General features: G+C 34.0%; 3 protein-coding genes across 3 annotated transcripts; 2 read left to right on the top strand and 1 right to left on the bottom strand.

Annotated features, from left to right (window-relative positions):
* Positions 1 to 53: 53 nt before the first annotated feature.
* LOC116110496 lies at positions 54 to 3,425 on the top strand. Its single transcript, XM_031396709.1, has 7 exons — positions 54 to 194; positions 789 to 867; positions 1,318 to 1,346; positions 1,797 to 1,890; positions 2,248 to 2,337; positions 2,447 to 2,636; positions 2,768 to 3,425. The coding sequence occupies exons 2-7, from the start codon at positions 829 to 831 to the stop codon at positions 3,184 to 3,186; spliced, it is 861 nt and encodes a 286-aa protein (XP_031252569.1). The 5' UTR covers positions 54 to 194; positions 789 to 828; the 3' UTR covers positions 3,187 to 3,425.
* Positions 3,426 to 3,785: 360 nt separating this feature from the next.
* LOC116110502 (chloroplastic lipocalin) lies at positions 3,786 to 6,518 on the top strand. The gene is made up of 5 exons (XM_031396713.1): positions 3,786 to 3,948; positions 4,422 to 4,542; positions 4,964 to 5,203; positions 5,551 to 5,841; positions 6,228 to 6,518. The coding sequence occupies exons 1-5, from the start codon at positions 3,866 to 3,868 to the stop codon at positions 6,507 to 6,509; spliced, it is 1,017 nt and encodes a 338-aa protein (XP_031252573.1). The 5' UTR covers positions 3,786 to 3,865; the 3' UTR covers positions 6,510 to 6,518.
* Positions 6,519 to 8,574: 2,056 nt separating this feature from the next.
* Positions 8,575 to 9,985, bottom strand: LOC116110504 (protein LHCP TRANSLOCATION DEFECT). The gene is made up of 2 exons (XM_031396714.1): positions 9,680 to 9,985; positions 8,575 to 8,942 (listed from the first exon to the last, which is right to left on the bottom strand). The coding sequence occupies exons 1-2, from the start codon at positions 9,941 to 9,943 to the stop codon at positions 8,685 to 8,687; spliced, it is 522 nt and encodes a 173-aa protein (XP_031252574.1). The 5' UTR covers positions 9,944 to 9,985; the 3' UTR covers positions 8,575 to 8,684.
* Positions 9,986 to 10,250: the final 265 nt, after the last annotated feature.

The following is a 10,250-nucleotide window of genomic DNA, read 5'->3' as shown; positions in this document are numbered from 1 at the left end:
TTGATTTTCTCAGCCGCCAAACAGAGAATAAGCTTTAGTCATATACGTTGTTGTTTAATAGAAAAGAACAATGGATGTTAGGTGAGGAGGGATTTGAGGCTTTTGCAATCAGCTAAGTTGGAGGAGTTATTAAGTTCTTGCTTTCAAGTTATCACTGGGAAGAGACCTAAGCAAAAAGTGCATCTTTTAGAAAGGTTTTTCTTTTTTTCTTTTTCTTTAAATACATTATATTTCGGTGGCTTTTTTAAGAGTAAACAAACCTTTTATGAAAATCTATAAAATTCAAGAATTTGAAGCATATATAGTGATCATATGGAAAGGTCAATAACAGGGACACCTGACATTTGATGAAATCACAAGTAGATGGTAAGTCTGTTGAAACAGGTGCTGAGTCCATCATTTAATGATCATTCCACTAATATTAATGGAAAAGCGTCTGTTGATGGATGAAATTTATGCTTGTGCCAATTATGTTTGTATATTACTGTCTTGATGATTCATATTGATTGAAGAAAGTTAACGGTGGGGACTAAGTGCTTGTATTCCCAAACCATTAATCTGCTTCTAATTACATGAAACCTAAGGGATGCACCTGTTATATTGCAAAAGGTAAAGAATGCTACTGTGCAGTAGTTTATTGGCTTGCTGATCTTCACTGAAAATTTAATGGCATAAACTATCTTGTTCATAATTTTGTCCTTAGCTGTTTTTTATGAGATTTGTTTTATGCTTTGGTTCGGGTAGATATTATCTTTAGGAGTTTACTTTTATTTATTTATATGTCTCAGTTTGAAGAGAAGAAAATGTGATGGTGGAAAATATAATTTTATGGAGAGACTTTTAGGAGCTGCACGTTTATTGTCAAAGGTGTGGATTCCCCTTCCCCTTCCCCTTCCTCTTCTTATCATATTATTTTCCTTTCTTGTCAAAGGATATTACTCTTGTCTAGCATAATTTTAGTTAATCATTGTACGTGTTTAATTGTTTAGGCATGTTTTTATAAAAGTAAATCTTTAATATCTCTTTGCCTATGCTCTAACGTGATCTTTGTTAGATTCTGCAATTCTAATTATTGTCTATCTCTATTATAGGCTTTCCACTCTATGCTTATTCAGCATGTATAAAATCTAGAAACTTAAATATGATTTCTGGAAATAAGGTCATATGTTCTGATTTTTGTCAATCTAAAGATGGTGTATATCTGTACACATGTACGAACCTTAATTATATAGTATGAAACTGCTTGGATGGTCTATCATGATTTACCATTTCATTTTAATATAATCATATATGCCTTTTTTTTTTTTTTTGTCGCAGATGGTTGAGCCAATGTTGAAGGCAGCTATGTATCCTTTATTTGAGATTTTTAGCATGTGATTACATTATTGATATTTCAAGGACTGATGCATTTTTCTAGTTCATGTACTCGTTAGTCTTTGTTCTTCACTTAGTTGCCATATTTCTTTTAGTATCTCTTAAATTTTTCTCGTTATTCACTTCTTGGTGGTTATTTTCGTTGTAATATCTTGATGTGGCTTTGTGCACCTGGCCAGTTTGCCACCATATATTGTTTCCTCAAGATATATATAAGAAGCATGAGTTTCCCCTCCGGTTTTACTTGCTTTTGGAAGTTCATTTTTTATTAGGTCCACTATTTTCTTCTGAAGAGGTAGATATGCTGAAAAAGCTATGCCCATATGAGTGGTTCGATTCCTACATGTAGTTTGTTAACTTGATCATGTATGTATAGGAGAATTCACATTATATTTCTTTTCTCATCCTTGACTATTCTACAGTGAGGTATCTATTTTGCTGGCTCGTTCATTTTTTATGTCGTTTTCTCTGACAATTTTGGCTTTGCTTGCACGCCTTCGTGTCTTGGTTCAACAAGTAAGTCTCAATTCATTTTCCCAAACTTGGTTAGATTTCAATTTGTCAGACAGTGTCAAGCCAAGTACAAGTTAGTTTTGTCATATGAGATGTTACATGAGAATGAATGGATATGGATTTTCACGTAAATGTGTATAATATCAACTGGTATCCATTTGAGAGAAAATGCTAGACTATCTTCAATCTCGTTGGGTAACTTAATAGTATAATCCTGCTCTTCCCTAAAATATTGGTACTTTTTTTACCATATTCATAGTATCGGATGCTGTTGGTTTTAGTGTTGGGTATAGCTTCCAAGTTAATGCTTTTGCAGTCTATGTTTTGCAAAAATTATCCAGTGGTTGTTTTGTCTTCCAGATTCTACTGGATGTTGTTTTAGTATTCAACATGGTATCATCTCTATCCCAAAAGAAGCACTCAGTAAAAATAACCCAGGAAGGGATTGAGGTCTGTCTGCTCTCTTAAAATTTTGCAAGTCGTTTTAGTCAAAACCTTTCCTCTTATGCCTATCGCTTATTTGTAGATCCTTACTTCTTTTCCCTTTACATTGTCACAGGCATATAGGGAGTTTTATCCAGCTGATAAGGAATATATTACTCTAGAATGTGTCTGGAGTACAGACAAATTCATATTACTTGAGAAGTCACATATGGGTGATGTTAACAGTCAGGAAGAGGATTCTGGAAGCAAAATCCCTGCAGGAGATCCTGCTGTACGGTACCAAAGTCTTGAGGCTTTTCTTGGGGGTAAGAATGTATTTTGCTCTCAACTTTTTGCATTTTAGAAGCACGTCCAATTTTTGGGTTTTTTATTTTATTTATTTTATTTTTTTACACTGAATTGTCCTGTGTGGTTCAATATTGTTTACTGTCTGTAGATGATGAACCTGATTCTCAGAAGGCAGATAAAGACCATGCTGCTGCAGAACGTCCAACAACTAATATTGATGAGAACAAAATCAATTTGCTAGCAAGCCTGAGTGACGATGGGAAGCAGGTTGATGGTACTTCGAAAATAGGAGATGATTCAGGCACATCTGAAACCCCTGGCCATGAATTCACCCAGGAAGGTGATTTGCTTGCCGCCTCAAGCTCTTCTCCAAGCTCAAATCCATCGAAAGTCAAGTCTAGCACGAAGAAAGTGGCATTTGTGTCTGTGTCAGTCAAAAAACCTGCACCTTCAACATCAAATTCATTGGATCTTAATATCAAGGAAATGGAGAAGAAAAGTGATGAACCAGAAGATAAATTTTACAATCTACTCACAGGTGGAAACCTCAAAGATAGCCTCTTCTGATAATGGACTAGAGCAAACCAGCAATTCTTTCAACTGAAAAAATGTCTTGTATCATTATCTTTTAACCCTTTTTATTTTCTGGAGGTGCAGAAAAAAGAGAACTTCTTCATCCCATCTTATCTGCATCTCCTAAAGTTTTGTCTGGTTATCACTTTCACAATTTAGAAGTCATAGACGAGGGAGGAAATTACGTTTGATTGTACATATGAGATTAAAGGAGTTGAAAGAGAAATTTTATTTAGCCAAAAGTTTGCCTTTTAGATTTCTAGTTTTCAGTCACTCTATAGCATCAATACAGATTACAGGCCATAAAATATAAACTGTGTTTCAGAATATTTTTGAAAAAAATAATAATTGTTAAATTTGTTGTTTAAAGAAACAGGAATTTCTAAGACTTAATTTTATGATTTTTTATTTTATTATTTTTCTTATATAAAAGTGATGTCGGTTATTCTACCCATTTAACGGTTTTAACTGTATATGCAACACGACGTCGCTGGATGATATTTCTAGCATATTTGTGAAGGAGCATAACGGTAATAAACTGAATTCAACTGTTTCACTCGCTGTTACTACTAATAAAGCTTCAATCAAGAACGATTGAACCAACTTTAAAGTCAAAAAAGAGAGGGTTAAAGTACGAACACATTGAAGAGAAAGATCAAGAACTGTACACAAAATGGTAAATGTTTTACATCAAATATCACCTGCTACTCTCCTTCAATGCAGTGCTTCTTCTTCTCCTCCAGTCCCCATCTCCAGGTACCAACACCCCACCTCACTTCTCATTTCCTTATTTACATGTTTTTTTTTCATTCAATTCTTGTTTATACTCTTGGTTTCTCTTACGTTTGTTTGGTCTGTGAGAACTTTATAATGGGAGAAAGAATTTTTGATAATGGGTAACCATTGGTTTGTCTTCTGGTTATGGGTTTTGATGATCACTGAATGTGGGATACAGACAAGGTTGTCTTTGGTTGTTGTGTGGGCTAAATCTCAAAATTCATGCTTGTTTAGATGCTTCTTAATTATTGTGGAAAGGAATGGCTATTAGTTATTAATCATGAGTATTTTTTTATGTATAATTGGTAAATTATGGTCTATATATGTTCAAAGGTTGTGTTTTTCCATAATATTTTAGTTCTAGGAAAGAGTCCGACCACCATTGCTTCTTGTTTGCCTATTTGGAATGTCAAAATAGAAGAGTTAATTATTTTTTTGACCTGCTTCTGTAGGGGAATTTCTGGGAAAACAATGGTAAAATGCTCTTTTGACAACCACATGCTGACAAGCCAAGTAAAGCAAGTATTATCTGGAATTGCTGCCTCCATAATTGTTCTTTCTCAAACGAATCAGGTTAGTTTGTTTTATTAACTCTATTGCGATAGGCTTTTAGCGGTGAGTTTATCACTTCTTAATACAAGCTTTTACTGAGATGGAACTTGGTTGCTTTTTGCAAAGAAGATGAACAATGGGGTCGTTCTCTGATTATTCACTGGGGATACTTTCATTGAGCTTATATTGTTAAGAGTCTAAAAACCATCCATCATTACCCAAACTACTAAAGAAATTTTTCTTGTCAATGAGTTATCCTTGCACTAAAGCTGAGAAGTTTGTTGAACAGATGTTTGGGTTTTCGGTTCTTCATTTTTTTGGTTCATGATCCTGCCGAGATTAAAATTCATTTCTTTTCTTTCTAATAGCCTGAAAATTGGTTTGTACAACAAAGTCACAGGCATGAGACGTTACTAACAATTGATCTCATTTTCCTTGGAAGGTTGGTGCAGCAGCTATATCTCATTCCCACAATATATGCCAGCTTGCAAGTGCAGCAGATAACGCGCCAACTCTTCCAATTGATCAAGGGTCAGATGGAAGGAATGGGAAGCTTATGATGATGAGAGGTATGACAGCAAAGAATTTTGACCCCGTCAGATACTCCGGAAGGTGGTTTGAAGTTGCTTCGCTCAAACGTGGATTTGCTGGGCAAGGTCAAGAAGACTGCCACTGCACTCAGGTAAAAACTAGGTGGGGGAAACTCCTGTGTTGACAAAAATGGAACCTAATTTCTTCCTCCTCCATATGACATTGTACTTCTAGCCTGAACTTTTCCACTATCCGGTTCAGCAAGTGCATTTCAGATAAATTATAACGTTATAGCCATCCTAAGCTTCTGGTCGTTATAAGATATGTAATCTGGGGTCTACTCCATTTGGCAAGCATTTGAACTGTTTTGTAAATACAAATTGGTCTAATGTGTTGTAAAAGGTGATTGATCCTGTTGCGGAACTAAACTTATGTTGGCATTTCTTATTTTTGTTTATACCCTCAATAACTGAATTCTAATCATATATCAATGTGCAGGGTGTATACACATTTGATATGGAGGCACCCTCTATCCAGGTTGATACGTTTTGTGTTCATGGGGGCCCTGATGGATACATTACTGGAATAAGAGGAAAGGTTCAATGCGTTCCGGAGGATGAGCGGGAGAATAATGAGACTGACCTAGAGAAACAAGAGATGATTAGAGAAAAATGTTATCTTCGTTTTCCTACGTTGCCTTTTATTCCTAAGGAGCCTTACGATGTGATTGCTACTGACTATGACAATTTTTCTCTTGTTTCCGGAGCAAAAGACAGAAGTTTTATTCAGGTAATTAGCAATTTGAATAGACAATGTCAAAATTTTTGTCACTTCTTTCAAACTAATACACACCTAATTTGCTAGTTATCAGGGGCCGTATATATTAGAAATAATATTACTCTCAGTTACAGCTAAGTGACTTTGACCTCTAGACATTGGCATCTGATAATCATAGATTAACCAACACCGGTTTGTAAATTAAACATTATGCAGACTTCTTAACTTGAAGTCTATGATTCAACAGTATATTTTTTAATTGTCGATAGCAATGAGGATTCATTTTCAAGCAAAAGTCGATACTTTTGCACCTGTAATCAATTAGATAAAGTGTGTTCTTCAGCATTATCATTTCAGGTCTCTAATTTAAAGTATGTTCTTTGGCATTGACATTTCAGATATATTCAAGAACACCGGTCCCTGGACGTGCATTCATCGAAAAGTACAAATCTTACCTGGCGAATTTTGGATATGATCCGAGCAAAATAAAGGATACTCCACAGGATTGTGAAGTGATGTCTAATAGTAAGCTAGCTGCAATGATGTCCATGTCTGGAATGCAACAGGCTTTGACAAACCAATTTCCTGATCTAGAACTCAAATCCCCTATTGCATTTGACCCATTTACCAGTGTATTTGACACTTTGAAGAAGCTTGTTCAGCTCTATTTTAAGCAGTAATCGAACTAATCATCTTATTTCACTTTGTGTAATTCATGAAAACATAACTGAATGGAAAATTCTGATACGATAATGGAGATTAGTCATTTTCAGATTACAGTAACAATATAGTCCGATCCAACCATATTTTCAATGGGACTCTCTATTTCTACCTTGAATCCTCACAGAAGAGTTCTGGGTTTTTTTTTTTTTTTTTTTCTGTCACATTTGATGGTTGATAATAAGAGCCTGCATCTTGCATGATTTAACTAGTACTTAATATAACATTTTGTTCACATGACAGTATATACGTAAATTTAGCTTGCAGAAGAGTAGAGTACTTGAGTTTCAATGAAATATTATTTCAACTTATGAAATCGACTTATTAGAGGATACTAAAATATTTGTAAAGATTAAGGCAATAAAATAAAAATAGAGCTGAATGCTGCCTCAAATAAAACTATAGTTAATATATTAGAGAATTTCTTATAATAACGTGCACAAATCTTTTGTTTTTATATTTTTGTAATATAGATACAAAAGAATTGTAGACTGAGTCGTAATGAAACTGAATCTTGATGATCAAATTGTTACTGCTTATGTATAGAAACATGATCAAGTTTGTGATCTATCCCAACCCCAGTTCAGTTTTTGATCTTGATCTGATCAGGATGAAGTTTGGGTGGATTTTCTATAGTTTTTCTAGTAGGAATTTTTTTTATAGTTTTTTCTATTATTTAAATATGTTAATAGTTTAGGTATAATGGTTTGATAGAATCTTCCTAGTTACATCACAATCATCCCACCTATATATAATTATATATTTGCTATTCAACTGTTCAGAGTGGGTAAGACATTGGTACATGCAATAACCAGTAGAAGGCATGAATAAAAACTGTATATACATTTTCCATTTTCTCACATCCCATATTATTATTCTTATTACATATTTCTTATTATCCACATACTTGACTTTGGCTATTCATTAATAATAAATATTAAAGAGATGTTAAAAAAAAAAAAAAAAGTTTTAAGTAATTGGAAAGACATTCACAAGAGGTTTTCAATAAGAATTCTAAATATTACATTATCATACGTACAGAATTTTAACTCAACACATGATGAATGAATGCCTTTTTTTTTTTTTCAAGGGTTGCTGAAAGCCTGAAATCATTTTGTATTGTGTTTTGTCACAGAATTTGACTGTCCAACAGTAATTGTACACACTACTACATAACATGAGATTTACCTCTGTCATCCAAGACATCAAATTCTTTTACAGATATACAGATGCATATTTTGTGATATTGTTGGTGTGATATGAAATATCTTTGGCATGATTTAGCTATAGACATACTAGCATTACCCTTTTGAGTTTTGATGCTATTAATTTGGAAACAAATAAATTAATTTTTATAGAATTATCATATGCAATTCAAGATATGCAGGATATGGGTCAGGATATTTTTGTAGAATTATTATATTCAATGTAAGATATTGGAGGATACCTAAATCTTTTGTACAAGTTTTTGTTTTCAGATGGGGATTAGGAAAATTTAATACACATGAATCCATCTTTCTTATATATTATTTATGGGAAACTAGATTCTTCATAAATGTCTGAAATTAATTTTACTTTCAATTGTCAGCTTCCTCTGCTTCCTCCTGGTTCACTTCTATACTTGGTTGACTTCTATAATTCTTGAATACCATGGAAATCCAGATAGAATTCCTTCAAGCTTCCCTTCTGAAGTTGTTGAATGGCATATAAATCCAGAATTTGAGTTATCAAGAAAGAAGTTGGGTTTCATGATGATTGACATATTAACTTCTGTCAAGAAATAAGACTCATCCATCCTTAAACTATTCTTCCTGTAACACTCTTACTGTTTTTCCATTTTCCATTTTCTTTTTTAATTCAATATTTCTCTCATTTTTTATTTCATATCATGCACAGGGATAGCTAGATCAAGCATACTTCACTCTTGGTATAATAAGACTCATGAAAATAGCCATGACTATAATTTAATCATATAAAAGAATTAATAATATAATTAAGTAACTTAAAAAAAAAAAAAAACTAATTTAATTGAATTACCAATAATGTTACAAAGTCAAACTCGCATACTACTACATTATGAATCACAAGATATCTAAAAATCAAAATTGAAACAACAGTGATAAGAATAAATAAGATCATGCCTTCTGAGTTGAAAAACCCAGGATGAAGTCTTTGATTTCATCGCCGGCGGCTCTATCAAGTGCAGTCCGTCCATCTGCATCCTTGACAGTGTAGTTAGCTCCAGCTCTCATTAGCTCTTCAATTTTCGGCTTGTCGCCCTCTGAGGCAGCCAGCATCAATAAGATGTCAACCGGGTGGATGTTTTGGCTTAAGAGAGCCTCCATCTTATCATATGTACCCTCAACTGCAAGCATCCCCATGTAGTTGAAGTACTGCAGGGCAACAATAGTTTCCTCAGTAATCGACAAGACGCTGTTTTCACTCTCAAAGAAAGTAGTTCATATTTCTCAATTCACACCAAGGTCTTTTTGAAGAATTAGATTTTCCAGAAGTACTAAAATTGAAGCAAGTTCCGCAAAGCAAATAAATGATCTTGAGTTAAAAGAATTCTAACTAAGCTCATTCAGGCAAGTTACTCGGATTTGCTCACACCTGTTCTGCTACATTTCTCTGGCTTCTACACATTTTATGTATGTTTCCAATAAGCTGTTATTGTGCTAAACTTTTAACTTAATGTACACACCACAAAGTATGTCCCAAATTTTTCATCCAAGTGACAGTAGGAATGTCACTTGGATGAAAAATTTGGGATACTAATAGGGATTAGCTTTACTTATAACTTAAACCAATCCCTTAATTCCAAACCAAATCCAACTTCTATCGCCATTAGAACATAAACTCCGTAGTTCAAATACCAGATTTCTAGTAAAAAACAATAAAAGCAAGCCATAAATACGATTACCAGAAATTTAGATCAACACAAGTAAAACCATTCCAAAACCCCCTATTCTTTTTCTCAAATCAAATTAAATAATTACTACCTACAACAACTATCTTGATTTCAACACACCCTTATCCAAAAATACACATAAGAACATAAACCAAGCCAAAAGAGTAAGTACATTTACAGATAAAGATATACATGCATGTTTAATAAAAGAGACTGAACCTGCTCAACATCATCTCTATCAAAGTCATCACGTGACTGGCTTCCATAAACGCCAGCACCTTCAGCATCAACACCATTCTTGCCAAACTTAAACCAGCACTGAGCTCTGGACCCATTGGAGGGTCCCATTTTGTGGGGTCTAAACCATTTGAGATTGTTTTTGGTACCCAGAAACCGGGAACTGAATTTTGGGAAAGAAGATTGAGAATTCAAAGGTTTTGAAGTAAAGGGCAGGTGAGTTACAGTGCATGAGATTGAAGCCATAACTCTAGATTTTTATCTGTTAAACCACGATTCTTTTGAAGCTGGCTTTATCACTTCGGTTTCTATCTACACGTGTGTTTAGTTGAATGTAAGAGAAAGAAATAATCTGGTGTGTCTGATATTTCCTAAGGCTTCTGAGAAGAATGATCTGGACCGTTGATTCATTTCTGATTCAGGCCGAAGTTTAGTTACACTCGTTGCTTTACTAGTATCTCCAAAAGACTCTTTATATAACCCAAACTCTTTATTATAAAAAGTTTATTAATAGAAATAAGAGTCTAACAGGCTCTTTATTCTTTAAATATAA

This window comes from Pistacia vera, unplaced genomic scaffold, assembly GCF_008641045.1.
Source record: "Pistacia vera cultivar Batoury unplaced genomic scaffold, PisVer_v2 Contig603, whole genome shotgun sequence".
In the NCBI taxonomy this organism is placed as follows: Eukaryota; Viridiplantae; Streptophyta; class Magnoliopsida; order Sapindales; family Anacardiaceae; genus Pistacia; species Pistacia vera.
Note: the sequence above shows the minus strand (reverse complement) of the source record. Positions and strands in the feature narration are given on the sequence as shown.